This window comes from Trachurus japonicus, chromosome 12 (assembly GCF_045865225.1).
Source record: "Trachurus japonicus isolate A0001 chromosome 12, Traja_1.0".
Taxonomy (NCBI): Eukaryota; Metazoa; Chordata; class Actinopteri; order Carangiformes; family Carangidae; genus Trachurus; species Trachurus japonicus.
This window is the reverse complement of record NC_140918.1, coordinates 17,317,439-17,334,562: the sequence shown is the minus strand read 5'-3', so window position 1 is coordinate 17,334,562 and position 17,124 is coordinate 17,317,439. Positions and strand designations below refer to the sequence as shown.

Here is a 17,124-nt window from a genome sequence, read left to right as displayed (position 1 = left end):
CTTTAAGAGGAGTACAGTTCTCCACACTGTGAAGTGGCGCTTCTGTAGCCCTGCATAATTTCAGCTTTTCTGTAAAGGAGTGGGTTTTTTTATATATATATTTATTGTACGGACAACAAGTACTGACAACTGGAAATTATACATAACAGATTCTCAGCACATACAACATTAATCCTTGACCAACGGATCTGACTTACTGTCTGGCCTTTTCACCATGTAACATTTATCACTTATCTATTCCTCTCATTGATTGAGGAGCACTTTAAGTTGAAAGTAAAAAAGTCCATCCATTTTTACATAAATGTATTTGCTGAATGGCAAAGTTCTCCTCATTCAAACTTCTCCAGGGTGACAGATGTTGGATTTGCATTTATCAAAACTGAGTTTCTCTTTGACACATGATGGACCAACAACCTCAGGGTGTTTTTCTTCATCCTGCCCAATGCATCCTGGGAGGAATACATTCTGTGTGTCTTTTTTTTGTTTCCTAATGCCCTGTGCTTGTTTTGTAGAGGAGAAAAATTGCATTTTTGAACAACTCAAGAGGACCTTTTCTATGAAAACATGTATTCTTTCACTCGCTGTTATACAACAATAAAGAGGTAAATAAAGCTGTGGAATGTGCTCAGTATTGTGACATAAAATACACACTGCTTTTGAAAAAGAAAAGTTGTATAAGATAGTATGCATTGCTTTCTGGAGATTAGTGGGGAAAGCCTTTCAAGAAGTACTGCCACACATCTAAGTGCATGTGCATTGTGGTGTACCATACTTTACTGTACTGTAAGGTGTGTGAGAAAAATCAGAAAGTCAGGCCAAATTGCACAACCTACTTGAATGATAGCTAGTTTAAATAATAATAATTTAAAGTATTGTAGTTAAATATTTATGAGCTAAGAGAAATTACACTGTCATGAACATGTATATTTTGACACAAAGTTGATATGAGTGCCCCGCCCATCAGTGCCTCTGTATAAATTGCTGTCACAGAGTCAATCACTAACAAATGACTACCTTTCTCTTTTGTCCTCTTTATCTGCAATGGATGGATACTGCTGCCATTAGTCATAACATTTAAAATCTGCCAATATTGTCTCCTTTCATTTCCCAAAAGAGTGATACCACATTTGCAATTAAAGCCCCTAATCTTTTAGAACAGTTTGCACATCTTACAGCCAATCTTCAAACCAAATCAGTTTTCATATTTAATCTCCTTTGAAACACCTCCCTCTGGATACAAATCTGGCACAAGAGTAAAGTTCCTGGTTCCATAGAGGCCCAGAGTATAATTTCTGGTACATTCAAATAGGTTTCACCTAAAACAGTTATCTGTTGATGGGTTTAGGGAGCTGACGTTGCTTTACTTATTACTGCAGTGTCTCCTTGTGTTGGTTGAACATGACACTGCACAAACATCCTTTATAAACATTTAACCTGATTCATTTTCATTCCAGTTTTCTTTTTGCAATCTCTTAATTGTTTGCTTATTGAGTCTTTTGTGATGCTCCTTTATTGTTTGCACCACAAGCAGCAGCTAGGGGGGAGGATTCGAGACAATAAGAAGCTTTGCACACAATGTATTTTAGTGTCTTTCCATCATTTAAACAATGAACAAACCATTAAAGCTGTTAGTTAGACTTGGGCATTTTCATTCAGCTACAGCTGTTTACACACACAACAAGGTGAGGCAAAACATCATGATATTGGATACTCTGCTGGGTTTTTTTTTTTCCTTCAAGGTTATTTCAATTAATCCTCACCAACATAAGAAAAGAGATGAGTCTGAATTTTTATCAATGTTTGTGAGATGCACATCACAACTAAAAGTTGAACACACACATGCACACAGCATAGATAAGATAAAGAGATTAATGAATGATGTGTTGGTTTTTAACATCACAATGTTAACTTGACTAATGGGATAGTACATTAAGTAGAGCTGACAGTGTGAATGCAAAATACATTAGCTGGGAATTATGGTATTAACCATTACAAGCAAACACTGTTTCAATAACTGCACACATCCAACTAAACCAGACAAAAACAATCACACGGTTTCATATGGTTTGATGGTACAGAAAGCAAGAGATCAACCATCACATGCTTTATTAATAAACATTTGATCTGATTGTATTACATTAGCATCCAACAAACTCAATTCAGTCCACGTCCACTCTGGGCAACGAGCTTTCCTGTAATTATACGATCTGACCGAAGTAAATGAGTAAAATTTCTCGGGGAAATCGTCTGAAGATGTGGAAACACTCCAGGTAAAATGTGCACCACAGACTGAGATGAGTAAATGGATGTTTTAACCGCCTGTTAATATAAAACCGAATGACTGAAGCTTCTTTATGCCGGTTTTGTCAGTTGAGACAGCAGAACGTAATGCTGCTGAGCAAAGGACATATTTTTCTTGTCTTTCTTCTCTGGACCAGTGATGAATGACTGCTGTAATGGATAAGAATAAGTAATGGGCCCAGTAAATGAAGAATGCATGCGCGTATACCCTTTTTGTGGAATGGGCTGATTGATCGACTGATTGATCATAAACTCTTTCTGGATTATCTGGCGAATTCTGATAATTACCAACATAATTTATACCAATAATTGAATTAATCCCTCTGCAGCGTAAGCAAAGAGTGGGCTGACGGGGCGGTTTGATGCATTGTTCTCCTCACTGTAATGTTTTCATGCAGATTATCTCAGCAGTTCAGCAAATTTTGTGCTTTTCTCTGGTGTGTTTTTTTTCTTTTGTATAGGAGCGAAATGAGGGGTACAAAGAGAACTGTGCACTTTCTCCACCTACAGAAGCAAACTCCTGCCAATATTTGCATTTAATTGGATGTCAATGCATTTCAAGTGTTTCCCCAGCCCATTATGGGACCCCTGGGACTGTAATGTCACTAACAGTCACAAAACCTGTCTAACCTGGCAGGGGAAATAATGACATATCTGTTAAATATTACACAGAAAACTATTTGATATGGAAATGTAATAGTTTCAGCAGATCAATTGGATAAGCTTAATTTGTATATGTGGGTGCTCCTGCCCATGCACTCATTATGCATTTCTTTGCAGTCTAGCCATGAGGCTGTGGTATTATAATGGAGAGCTGTGAATCATTAGTGACAGTTCAGTAAGGTTAAGGAGGCTGTCTATCAAAGCAGGCACAGAATAGTTAAGATGCTTACATGTGGGCGCCTGCAGGTGGGTGGACACCGAGTTGCATGTGTTGTGATCCAAGATTTAAAATAATAATTCACCTTGATGTTGTGGAGGCAGTTAACGTTGACTCAACAGCGTTAGCGATAATTTTTTGACACCGTTTGGAATTTTCACTGGAAAATGTTCTTTTTACGTGTATAGCCTCCACGGAGACATCTGAGTGCACCGGTGCAGGGTCATCTTTAGGTCAGCGCCACTATATCTAATAAGGATTCAGTTCAGGTGGAGGACATTTCATGAGGGTGGATAATTGCTGTATTGAGGGCTTGAACTTGTTTCTTCCAGTTCAAGAGTCTTGCTTGTCATAACATGATGCACTATTTTTCAAACTGAGAAAATAAAATGTAATTGCTTGTTGTTAACGTCCCAAGGCTTCCTTTGACTTCATTTAATTTAAATGAGGATTTTAGGATGTTTGTTTAACCTTAGGCATGGCAATCATGTCTGTCAGTGAGTCATATCGAGGAAACAAAACTCCACCGAAATTACTTAGCAAAACTGTTTGGGTGAGAGTAAACAGCTTATGAAAGCAGTATTATTAGTCAGCAGAAGAAGCAGTTATTTAGCATTGATGTGTCATCCAGTGCATTTTCCAAAATCATATTAGATCATATTACTACTGTAACAACATGACCATTCTTTAATTACCCTGATTAACTGATTTATATTTTGCATGAATCATGATTAAAGGCCAAAGAGATCAAATAAAAGGCGCCTCAAGCCTAATTCAAATTCTCTCACAGCTGTTTAAATAAAGTCAGAGAAGAAGTGGCAACATACTGGAAGTTTGAGAATCTAATTTCAAAATTAAAGCCGCAAGCGGCGATGACGGGCCCTCGCTCACACATGCGACCGCGGGGCCTGAGGCATGTCGGGGCTGCAATGTTTTGTTCATCCACCAGGTGGCGCTAAGCAGTTGTAGGGGGGTGCGTTCAGGGGCGGCCCCTCATCACTCTTGTGAAGTTTGGAGTGAATCGGACAAAGCATGAGGGAGTTATGAGCAGTTAATGGTTCATCCACTAGGGGGCAGTAATGGGATGCGTGCAGGTGTGTTCAGGGTCAGTCCCTCATCACACATGTGAAGTTTGGAGGAAATCGGACAATGTTGATGTAAAATATGCCACTTCCTGTTTCCACTAGGGGGCGACATGAGTGAGATCGCCTACGAGCATATGGAGACGTTGAGGTCGTGACCCTGGACCTGTGTACCAATTTTCATGTTGATACGAGTTCATTAAAGCCATCATAAAGGCAAACGTATTTTAATGGCGAGGAATGGTCGCCGCGTCGCCACACGGACGCCATTACTCGTAGCTTCACAGCGTTCATGATGGAGCTTCACCACCTTAGTCTGCATGTTTTAGAAGTGGAATGAAGTTGATGGGGTCAACTATGTGGCATCAGTACACGTTAAGGTAAAACCTGGCCACTTCCTGTTACCACCAGGGGGGCGCTATGAGTGACGTAGGAAATTAATATATCGGGACGTTCAGGGCGGAGCCGTCATCATGTCCAGCAAGTTTGAAGTTGATCGGATAAAGTATGTGGGCGTTAGAGCTGTTTGAAGGTGAAATGGCGAGCAAACGAAAAGTCGCCAAAATCCTCAAGGCCCCAGAAGCCACGCCCTTTGACCTAGAGACCTGCGGAGCACAACTTTTGATCAGAGTGGCATCTCGGTGGTCTCTAGCCAATTTGAAGTCAATCGGACAAAATCTGTAGGAGAAGTTAGATCAAACAGGTCAAAAATTCAAATCAAAATGGCCGACTTCCTGTTGTGATTTCACCATGACATTAAGAGGCTTTTTTGTGTGTCTTGCCATGTTCTATAAACCCATTAAATTTCATTCGTCTAGGTGACACACAAAGGCGGGGCTGATGTTTTGAAATTTTCTAGGGGGCGCTATTTAGCCATTTGGCCACGCCCATTTCCAACGACTTTAAAATATCAAATTTTTCGCCAGTCCTGATGTGCATGCCAAAATTTACGCGTTTTGGGGCATGTTGAAGCCTCCAAAAATGCGATCCTTTTGAGAGAAAAAGAATGAAAGAAAGAAAGAATAATAATAAACAGAGCAATTACAATAGGGCTTTCGCTGGGCGACTTGCAGTCGCCGCTCGGGCCCTAATAAAAGCAGGATCTCAGATTCACAGAGGAGCAGAGTGGGAAGTTTAGGGTACATTTTCTGTGACAGCACTGAAATATTTTATTTAAAAGGATAGAAATCCTTGGTCTTACAGATCAAATGAGTTAGTCTTACACATCTTCACATTGTGGGTTTGGATACAATTAAGCACAGTGTTATTTTATAAAAAAAAAAACCACATGGTAATGAAACTTCTATAGTAAACCCAGTAAAATTTCTGGATCAATGCAAAATGCACAACCATGAATACAGTCTAGCCGTTAAGTTGATGGTGTTTAATTCAGCTGACAATTCAAATTGTTGAATTTAATTTAAATTGATTACAGTAATTGATTCATTTAGTCCTTTAGTCCATGCCAAAGGTGGCATGGTTGGTACAGATAATCACAATCTGATGTAAAATATATTTAGTATAATATAGATAAGATATTCTTTTATCGGTTTCATGACTGAGAAACTTTCAGCATTGCAGCAGCAATCACCAATGAGGAAAAAGAAGAGAAAACAATAACATACAAAGCAATAAAAAACAAAACAAAACAGTATAATGAAATAGCCTATACAATATTCTCAAGTGGCTTTGGTCTAATGTTGTAGCCTTAACTCTTAAAACTGAATAATTCCATTATTTGTTATTATAGCATTCAAAATGTTAATAATCAATAATAAATTGCAGTGCTATGCGTGGAGGCTTAATCCGTTATATTACAATAATAGGTAGGCACTTAAATCTCCGACCGGTTAAGTTTCATTGCGACTGAATCATTAGTTTAAAGTCCAGCCGAGAGACTTTTATTTTGGGAATTGTGTCCGGAAGTGGAACAGGCGATTGTGGCGGGCTTGCGGCTGATCTTTGCTGCTCGCGACACAACCGCACACAGCTGCTTCCAGTCAGTCAGAGCTCGAGACACAAGCACCGACAGAGGAGCTGGAGCTTCTCGCTCCAGGGGATTTAGCCTCAGATAGACTTGATATAAGACCAGAACATACACAGTTTATCTGTGACCATGAGCACTCACCTGTAAGTTGTCAGTGTAGTTTTGCGGGGGGGGAAAGAAACTGCCCTCATGGTCTTAAGTGTTTTTACCTGCGTCAGTTTTAATGTGTTTTATGTGTTTGCGCTCAACAGTGAGGTAGAAGACCACTCGGGCAAATTTTACCGGAGCGTCGGCGTGTGATTTATCCCGTGGATGCAGCTGTCGGGGTCGGTGTCTGAGCCCTGCAGGAGCAGCCTGTCATAGGGCATCATGGTTTCTCTGGTTCTTCACAAGTGGATGAGGAATATTTCTCCGGAGATGCTGCTGCTGCTGGTGCCGATATTGTGGTTTTTACCAGTGACTGGAGCGGCTCCTTCCCTGACGACCGAGCAGCTGGACATGGGGGTGGTAAGTTTTCTACCCTTTTCTACCTGCTTACGGGGGGAAAAGGGAGGGGGGCTTGGAAGTTTTTTTTCCCCACCTGCTTACACCAGTGAACCTGGGGTGGCGCGTGTGTGTATGTGTGTCCCCCCCCTCTGTCACACCCAAACATACCGGGGGGGCAGTAGGGTTGCCAGGTCTCCTCTCCTGTCCTACTTGGGCTACTCTTGAACGTCCAGGAAAAGAGCAAGTGTAGTGCAGTCTTCGTCTAATACTTGCTCTGAATGTTAACACCGCTCTGCAGTCCAGTGAATGAGGCAGAGTGCCACAGCACTATGCATGACAAAAAAAAAGAAAAAATGGAGGAGCTTATCCATGTGTAAAGATAATGTAATTTCTTTCAAAAAGAAAGAATTAATAAGAGTAAAATAGCCTCCAATAAATAAATGCATGTGAGGGGATTTCCATTGACATCCTATCGACCTCCTCCTCAGTGTGCTGACATAGTACATATCCTGTGCTAATAAGGCAACTGGGGCTCACTGGGACAGACTAAATCCATGAGGCTTTATAGGATATTTTGTCATTTAAGCTTTTCAAAGACCAAGTTCAGACGATGGATGTCTTTTAAATAGGCTAGAGGATCATGTAGTTTATGTTTGAGCAGCAAATCCAACTAAATGCATTCATTAAAAACAAGCAACTTCACCATCCAAAGCATAAATGAATCAATTTGTCATGTGACTGCTAATGGGGGAGAAAAACCCTTTTTTTTTTGGCCATGTAACAAAACACTCCCAAACCGTCTCATTAACACTGAATTTTATATAATGTTTTCCATTTTTTAGTTTATGTTTTGCATGAGTAATGAAGCAAGCCTTTTGAGAGCCAGGCAGACTGTAAAGTGGTCAGTGGCAATACATCGCCATCATCATCATCACACATATATCATGTAGTCCAGACTGAGGTTAAAGGAGCCAGGCGCACAAAAAACCAAGAGCTGTAAATGAGCTGACGTGATATGGCTTGTATTTCACGATAATACATTGTGAATGTTGGCTGTAAATATTAGAGAAGATTAATTTCTTGGCTTTTAAAAGCTAATTATCATCTTCAGAATCTCAAGCCCATTAGAGCTGCGTTTTTTTTTTGTCCGGACTCACTCCTCAGGGCAACATCCGTTTGTTGTTTTCCTGCTCATCCCAACTTCTGTCTCTCTGCTTCTGTCTTCACGCTGCGCTCAAACTCTTTCTGAAATCTGCACGGGGGGATTACATTTCTGTTGAATTGATCACTTTCTATTTCTTTATTTATTCTTTTTGCTTCAGGTTTGCCTTTCACCTTGAACTGATGTGTCTGTCTTTTTCCTTTTGTCTCGCCATGTTCTGACACATATTGCGCACAAAACACATTGATTGTCAGCTTGCGTAAGCCATAATTTGTAATCAAACTAAGACCGTGTGTGGGGGAGAGTTTGAACTTAAACACATGAAATTGATGTAGGCTTTCACTCTGTTCAGAAGTGGCACAACCTAAGAAGACAGTCTTTAAACAGAACAGCGTACACAACAAACCCACCATGCCTAAATCATTTGTTTTTTTTTATCAGTGTGAAATACCCAGACTCGATGCTGAGGTGGATGCCAACAAGCCTGACAACAGGACATGGTCTGTTGCATCTTAGCTCTGAATCAATTTTTTCTGGTTTTCCAAAAGGTCAGTTGGGCTGCATCTGACAGGGTTTTCATCAGGACCAGTACACACTTCTTCCTCGCTGTGTGGTTTTCAGTTTCAAACAAAGCTTAACAGAATTAGCTCTCCCATCCTTGGACTTTAATTTCTTGTTTTGTTGTATTTTAATTTCATATACAATACCCCGGCGCTACCTCTGAGCACTAACCGTATGTTTCCCAGCTTCATCGAACTATTTTGGAAGAAAATAACTGGAATTCAGCTCATCATTTTCAACCCAAGGGAGTAGTTGCTGTCTATTGTGTCGTATCAGTTGTGTTGCTTCTCTTTTCACTTTGCATTTCAAATGGATGACATTCAACACAATAGAGAAACGAATCAGTAAGGTTGAGGATCATTAAATCGTATTGAGCATTAAGCAAAAGACAAAAATTAAACGGTTTGTCTGTAGTTATACTCTGTTGGATGCTGAACTCTGATCGCAGCCAATGGTTGTTACAGGGTATTATCACTCTACTTTAGTTGTAGTCTTCAAAGTTATGAAAGCACATGAATGCATTTCAGTTGACTTATCCTGATACTGTATTTTTTTTAAACTATTGTAGATAGTTTCCTCCAGTAACTTAACCACAAACTTTTTTATTGGGGGGAACTCTGACACAACAAACACTGCAGTATTGCCGCATGAAAAGCTGTTGTAAGAGCAGCAATTTTCTTCTACTTTACCATGGCAGAGGAAATAATACTCAAGGTGGATGCTTTCCTGTATTTTCAGATAGAGCTGTATGATACATACAGTCCAAAGTTGTCCTGCAGCCTCTGTGAAGCTTGTAGTCTGAGGGCCATTACTCTTGTTGTGGTGCCTCGCCCCACTTTGTGTGGCCGGTAAACGCAAAGCAACACTGCCAGCTCCAGTGATGAATGCACAACCAAAAATGTCCACATTGTTCCATGGAATTGCACCTAATAGATGATTTGCTCCAGCTAATGCAGTTTTTATAGCATAAGTAGTATTTTTTCTTAAGAATCCAAGAATTCTTTGACTTTATAGTGTTAATATTTTATTCTTAATAATCTGCCAAAAGTGTCTTTGTGTTGGATGTGACACACTTCGGACCAAAACAAAGAAAAATATAGTTTTTTTAGTGGATCTACAAATGAAAATTTCCGGTTTGTTATCTGTTGCCTATATCTGAACCAGAATCTTAAAGGGATAGTTCAACATTTTGGCAAATTGGCCCATTGCCATAATCCCTATAGGAGTAGTAGTAGTTTTAGGAGTAGGTTCTTTACCTTTAATTGTCAGTGCAAGCTATTTTTAGAACGGCGGAGCAGAGACGCGAGCTGCTCAGAGCTACGCTACGGAGGCTCATGGGATTTCTTGGTTTCCCTCATCAAACTCATCAAATACACAATCAAACAAACATCAAACTCCAAAACGCTCTCGTGGACAAGTTGTGACCTGCACATGCACCACGCTATGAGATAATAATGGATCGGGGGCAGTTTTTCGGCAAGCAGTCTCTGCATTTGCCTCGAAAACAGCTCTATCTCGTAACGTTCTGTTATTATCTCATAGCGTGGTGAATGTGCAGGTCACAACTTGTCCACGAGAGCGTTTTCGAGTTGTTGGATTGTGAGTTTGATGAGGGAAACCAAGAAATGACACTAGCCTCAGTTGCGTAGCTGTGAGCAGCTTGCGGCTCTGCTCCGCCATTCTAAAAATAGCTTGCACCGACAATTAAAGGCAATGAACCTACTTCTAAGACTATAGGGATTATGGCAATGGGCCAATTTGCCAAAATGTTGAACTATCCCTTTAAATCTTCAAATACTGGCCGTCTGTACGTGTCATGGCTGAAACATATTTGGAGTTTCCAAGTGGAGCAAATTCAGTGATGGTTTTTTACTGTTGGGAGGAAATGTCGGATACAAACATTGACACTTCAAAACCTCAAAAAAACATTATCGTTGTTTGTTCCACTTCTCTGCCGTCCCTCTGGTGTGTTCAGACGGTTCCTCACATCAGCCCTTCACCAAAACGTGGCTTTGTACGCCTAAAAATGATCTGCGATGATGCTTCGTGGGCCACATCTTCGATGACGCTGTTTACATGACGGTAGAATCCCCCTTGCAACCAAGTGTTTCTCTCAGTGTGCCCACACATAGAAATCTGAAAAGTAACTTGCTGTGAAGGCAAAATGTTGGAACTTCCTGTGCCTAGAAACCACAAAGACATGAAAGTGCCTTTCAAGTTTATCATTTTGTACCAGTCGCCCAGCTTGACCAGTTCTTACGAGGAAGCATGAGGAATGATCTTTGTGCTGTGCCTGCAGCTCCAGGACAGGTCTCACTTTTCCACTTTTTCTTTTTTTTGGGGCTCCCAAGAAATACAGACTCTTTCGTCTTTCCTCAAGAGGAGGCAGAGAAAAGAGATCTCTTTGTTGAAGCTCCTAAAGCTTCAGGGAACGGGTGTCCTCCTGCTCCTCCTGCCTGCTCTTCAGAGGCCGCGTGCGACTCTGTCACTTTTGAGATCAAGGGGGAGGAGGGGCCAGATAGCAAAAGTTCAGTTCATATTCATACAGTACATCTTCCACTAAAATATCTGATCGCTTATTGTATAAGCTGGAGAGAATATGTTAATGGGGAAACCATGATCAGAATAGTCCTCACTGCAGTGTCTCTTTGTAGAGAATGTACCTAATAAAGGGGGAAAATTAAATGTAGGCACCCGCTGTTCACAAATAATAGAGAGACAAAAAGTTTTCTTCTTCGGCTTTATTCATTGTAACAACAGAGATTCTTATGTTTGATCACTGATAGCAAAGACAATTTATCGAAACAGTGAAATCCAAGTGCATCACGAGTCACGACACACAGACAGACAGAGAGTGTCAGTGCAGACAGCCCCAATGATGATTAGTTGGCCAATGACTGATTTCATGTCCCCAGGGAGCCAGAGGACACACTGAGAGCATCATTCTGTGCCACTGGAAAGGCTGTAAAGTACAGATAGGATCAAATGATTGTTTTCTCTCCACCATGGCTATATGTATTCGTGTGTGTGTGCGCGTGCGTGTGTGTGTGTGTGGGTGGATGTTTGCCAGCGCGAGTCTGATCTCAACTGCTATCCACTCAACTTGAAACACACACACAAAAAAAGTAGAAAACACACACACACACACAAAAAGTAGAAAACACACACACATAAACGCGTACAATCACAAAACAATCTTCTGATCTCTATCATTGCTCCAACTGAGAACCATTACACTTCATAGCTGCAACTCTCCATCACTTGGCATTTAGTAGAGATTGTGAATCTTACATACGGCATGTGTCTTCGTACAACAACCACAACTGAAGTGAACCGCACACTGGAGCACAGATCACAAGTATTCATAGCTTTGCTGCTCTCTGGCTTGATATACTACTGCATAGTGCAATTTCAGCACTTGGGGGAACTGAGTCATAACGACTAAAATCTAATAGGCCCCGTGTTTTCTCCTCATCATATTATGCTTCTCGTGAGCATGCTCTCTCCACTGAAACAGAACTGCTGAGTTTCCCAAAGGAGCTGCTCACCTGACTAATCAGGGCTTCCCTTTTGATAAGCAAGAGGGAGCTGACCAGATTAGCATGTGATAAATTACCTAAATTACTGTATACTCAGCCACCTGTGGAGCTTTGTTCATTAAAGAAACACAACCATTACACATTTGAGTAATGATCCTAAAACATTGCGGCTGTGCGAGTCGTGTGCGCCCGGGAGGACGACTATACCCCACCAGCCCCTTCCTCACTTTCATTTTGCCATTTAATTTCTTCAATGTGAACACCATCTGGCACCAATTTCACTGCAGCGGTAGGCGCTCCCCTTCGGCTGCTCCCATGCCTTCACCAGTCACTGACAACTGCCCCCCCCCACCCTTTTAGATATCAGAAATGATGACTTCTTATCAGGTCTTGAAATTGCATCAAGGAGCGAAAAAACAAACATAAAGACAGGGAGGAAACTTACACCCAGCAGTCAGGAGCGGAACTGTTTCATTTGTTTTATTACGACCAGAGCCAGTGTTGCCTTTTCTGATAAATTCAGATGCAATATTTCAATCCCCTTTGAGTTATTTATTTTTCATGGTTGTAGATAGGGCTTATGAATATCCATAATATTCAGTGTTCAGTAATTAGGTCAATAATTTAAGTGCAGCTTGTGTTCTTAAGAGAACCATAACAATGACTCAAAGAGCATTCAGCGCTCAAACAAAATCCCATTTTCAAACACGCTCCTGCAATAACATCCACTCGTGCTTTGGTTTGAATCCCAACTCATTTTGTTCAAGTGCCATTAATCATCTCAACAATGGTTCAGGAGCTTTTAGTGTGGATTACAAGTTGGGGAATGTTAATTTTAATAATTTTAATAAACCATAATTCAGTGTTTGATCTGAAAAATGTAATTGTGAAGTAATTTAATGTCCAAGCCCCGGTTCTCATACAACCACTCTGGCCGTCATCATTACCACCACGCACGGTAGCGCAGTGTTTCCCTGCAATTTGTGTGCATTTCATTGGCATTATATTCAGTCCCTTGAGCCTCTCTTCCTCCATTTCCTTTCCTGCACTTCTCGTAGGAGGCTTTCTTTCTACCACACATCATGCTTCTTCTGATTAGACCCTGCGGGCGAGGGATAGAGGGGGGCTCAAAGAGAAAACTGCAAACAGTGACAGTCAAGAGAAAGTACAACGTAGGGTTTGTGGCAGTGAAATGGCTATAGGTCGGGAGAAGACATAATGCTACTGTAAATAAAGAGGACTGATTGTTAGAAATAGTTAGGCGACATGCAAGAATGTTAAATCACACCAGAAAAAAACACTGTGATGCTGGTTTTCATGTAAATCTCTTATTGCACTCTCAGCCGGGATCATTAGGATACTTTTAGCACCGCTGCCCCACTTCCATCAAGCAGTGTGACCCTCTGTCTGTAGAAATGCATCGTGGGACCCGTATTCAGGGCAGCGAGATTATTTCAGGAACAATGTCATATGTGAGAGGACTTGAATGTTGGAGAGATTGTATATCTCTACATGGATTGACAGTAAGTGAAGAGGAGAGGGGAGCCAGTCATTCACTCAGCTCTTATCCAATCTGTCACTTCAGCCTTGTTATACCTAAAAGTTCTCCTGAGACTTGCAAGTTTTTGAGAAGAACTGAGGAGTTTATGATTTCCTCAGAAACCAATCCAACAAAATTCTCCAGAGGCCTGACACCTCATTGGGCGCCACTGTAGCATGGCGGTGCGGGACTGATAACGTGGCAGCTGCAAAGAGTTCGGCGTGACTTTTTCAGGCGATGACAATGCATTGGTTTCGAGATGAAGTTTGACAGCATGTGTCCCACACTTGATTGACTGAAGATGACTCTCATGTTGAGTAGAAGAGAATATAGCAATGAAGTAAAACCTTGGCCACATACTGTCAGTGTGATCTTGAAGCAGTTTGAGTTCTTAAGAAACATTAGCACTTGCAAGAAAACTAGAAGTCAGGTTGCTTACACAAAAAAAACCTTGCTGACATTATTTCACACACATTAATAGGTATAAAAAGGCAGAATACATACTGAGAGTTAAGACCATGTGTTCAGGCTAAGCTTATTCTTTGAAGAGTTGTGTTTTACACTATTTCATCATCTCCCTGTGTTCAGGTGCTTCTCCCTTTATCCTCTATTGTAAAACACTAAATTCTATTTTGATTCAGCCGTGAGAGACAAAATCATCACCTTCCTGACATATTATGATGTCGACTGAGACACATTATTACCACCACAAAATTGATGAATAATTGAAATAATGGCACTGTGGACTGTATTTCAAGCACGACAACCTGCACAAAAGTGTTACGTGTTTGGCAGGTTGATGGTGTGGGCACCTCCAGGCACACCAGTTTTTTTAGCTCATGTAGGTGCAGCAGTGCATGTAGATAAAAAAGAAAAAAAGATGTAATGATTATCTGTTTGCATCAGCTGCTGTTTCACTCACAACGCTCCTGTGTGTCACATCACACACATAAATGGTCGGCGAGTCCAGGCAATCAGACGACCTTGCATATAAAAAGGCAGAATACAGAACGACAAGAGATGCAAGACGTTATTCTGTTGTAGCCTGGTGTGCTATGCACAAGATCTAACCAATGAAAATAAGATAATTGGTCAGCCCTATGCAGAACCATTTACATCAGTGTGCACGATAAGTTACACTGCTAGTAAGCCTGTAATGATAAAATCACAATTTGATTCGTATCTCGATTTCAGACCTAATACAGGTCAATACATGGTTCGATTGGGGGGGTGGGGCTGGCAACTTAATTTGAAATAAATTTGGCAGAGTAGACTATTAAATATGAAGAGGAGGCTGAAAATCACATGGCATGTCTGTTCTGATGATACAAGTCAACTATCCTCAAATGTGTGTTTCTCAATTCAGTAAACTATAAAAGCGAAGTTGCTCCACGTGTTATTCAAGTCGGATATTTAAGTTACCCTCAATCCCGCAGCAAATTTCATTAATAAATTAATAAACAGTGTCATTGTACATCGTTCATTATGCTGATATCGTGCAGGCTTTGCACATACTACACTGCACTGTACACTGGTATGACAGTTCTCAAATTAGAGGCAAATGTATCAACACACCTGTGCTACTCAATTCAGTGGCTGCAGGGAGTAGATGTAGAGAAGGAGAGGAGTCTCAAACAGTACAAAGCTGCAGTCTACTAAAGATACCAAGGGAAGGACTTTTCATTCACATTTGATTTATTATTCCTTTATAACAGCACAATTGCTGCAAGTATTTAGACTGTGAAGACAAAATCAAAACCTTGCAGTGGATTGACTGCAGCAAAAGTGTGTGTGAGCCTGTGAGATATCTGTTCTCAGTCTAATGTCCAAGACAGATTTTTCATCATTCCCTGTGACTTGTTCTGCACTGCCCTCCCACCTGTACAGTATGCCCCTCTCCATTCACTCATGTTGCATGTGCTGTGCTTGGCACGAACGGACAAAGTGAGTTTCAAGGTCAGGAAAATAAACTGTCAAAGTGCAGCTTGTACTGGTCATTGCGCCATCATGAATTAGGGAGTTTTGTGGGTGTACCGCTACAGCCGTATACTGTGTGTATATATAAAGATTCCAGCTCTGGTGCTGATTGAAACCTTAGCCAATGCAATTCTTTGAAAACATATTTCATTGAGAGACTAGAGGAACAGATAGAGGTATTTCATATGCAAACCACTGCTCGGAGGCATGTACATCCATCTATGGCAAACTGTGGGAGTGGAAATCAGGTCTGTGCAAGTTTCACAATGGTTTGAGATTTTGAGAATCATGCATATGTATGGCTTTATAAATCTGACAAAAATAATGGGTTTGTGAATTCAGCTTTTTCTGTCTTAGTCTTGTTTATCTTATAGAGAGTTTTGGCCCAAACATAAGCGAGCTTATAAGACCAAACAGTTTTTCCTCAGCAGCATCTGATCCTCCCAGATCCCATCGGCTCTTTGTGGTTTCATGACTTACTGTAAATATGGGTTAAAAAGCATGCTGGCTCTTTCTCGGGCTCCCCATGTAGAAACCCCCCCCAAATTGACTCCATGTGGTCATCCTATTTTAACTGAGGCATCCCGTCCCCCTCTAGTCATATACCAGATCAAGGTTTGGTTTGCCAATGCTCCTCAAAGGACTGACCAGATCTTGTAATTATGGTGGTTTCTGGAGTTGTGCTGCTTGCATGTTCAAGTTAAAATAATCAGGAGGCCCTCCAGTTGAACTGAAGGAAATCCCAAAGCAACAACAAAACTCCTCTGAAGTTCATCTTTTCAAACCGGCAGGATTGTAATACAGTACATGCAGTGTGTTTGTATGCACACAAGGATAAAGGAGCGAGACACATACTGATTTTCATTGCTGACATTGGCGCATGGATGATGGGCACTGCTGGCTTTTTAGCTTGTTTCATATCAACCTGAAGGACAGTTTGTGCAAAAACAAGCGGGGAGCAGAAGAAGACAAACTGCTGGAGCGTTTGGAATTAGCTTTCAGTACTGTATGCTCTAAAAAATGAGGGTGCATTTGTCTGAATGCCCGAGTAGAAATGAAGACGGGGAGAGCGAGACAGGCGGAGAGACAAACTGCAGTGTTTGAGTGTTTGGCCATACTGAGTGTTTGGCCAGTGTCTGCGAGTAGTGTGCTTATAGAATTATAATAAAAAGCTTGGATGCAATAAGCATTAAGGCATAAAAAATCAGGCAGTGCTACAGAGAGCACAATCATTTTTGTCCCACAGAATAATACGCAGCCACAATTTGGAGAGTGACTGTAACGTTCAAGATTGTATCTTGAGGTCCCTATTAGCTCGGCAATTATTCATTGGCTAATTAGGTATCTGCAGTGTTTTCTTCTCTCTCCAGCCCATGGGAGACAAACAAAAAGAGTTATTTCTCAGTGTGTCTCTCCCTAAATGACAATTAAACTAATTACACTACTCCCATAAAAGATCAAGCAGTTTAGTGATCAGCCCTGTAAACTGTACTGGAGTAAAGCAGAAATTACATCAGAGTTCATCTTCATGGCCGTGGCAGGCAGCCAGCATACACTTATTGCATGAAAATAGAATTCTGTTTGACCTTGATCAATCGCTGATAATTTG

The 17,124-nt window shown here is 41.0% G+C and overlaps 1 protein-coding gene across 1 annotated transcript in view; it reads left to right on the top strand.

Moving 5' to 3' along the window:
* The first annotated feature begins 6,272 nt into the window (after window positions 1-6,272).
* Window positions 6,273-17,124, top strand: part of LOC146977398 (matrix metalloproteinase-17-like) — an 88,182-nt gene continuing 77,330 nt past the window's right edge. The window contains exon 1 of the mRNA XM_085793633.1: window positions 6,273-6,757. Within this exon, the coding sequence (XP_085649759.1) occupies window positions 6,620-6,757 (138 nt within the window). The 5' untranslated portion in view covers window positions 6,273-6,619. The remainder of the gene's footprint in view (window positions 6,758-17,124) is intronic.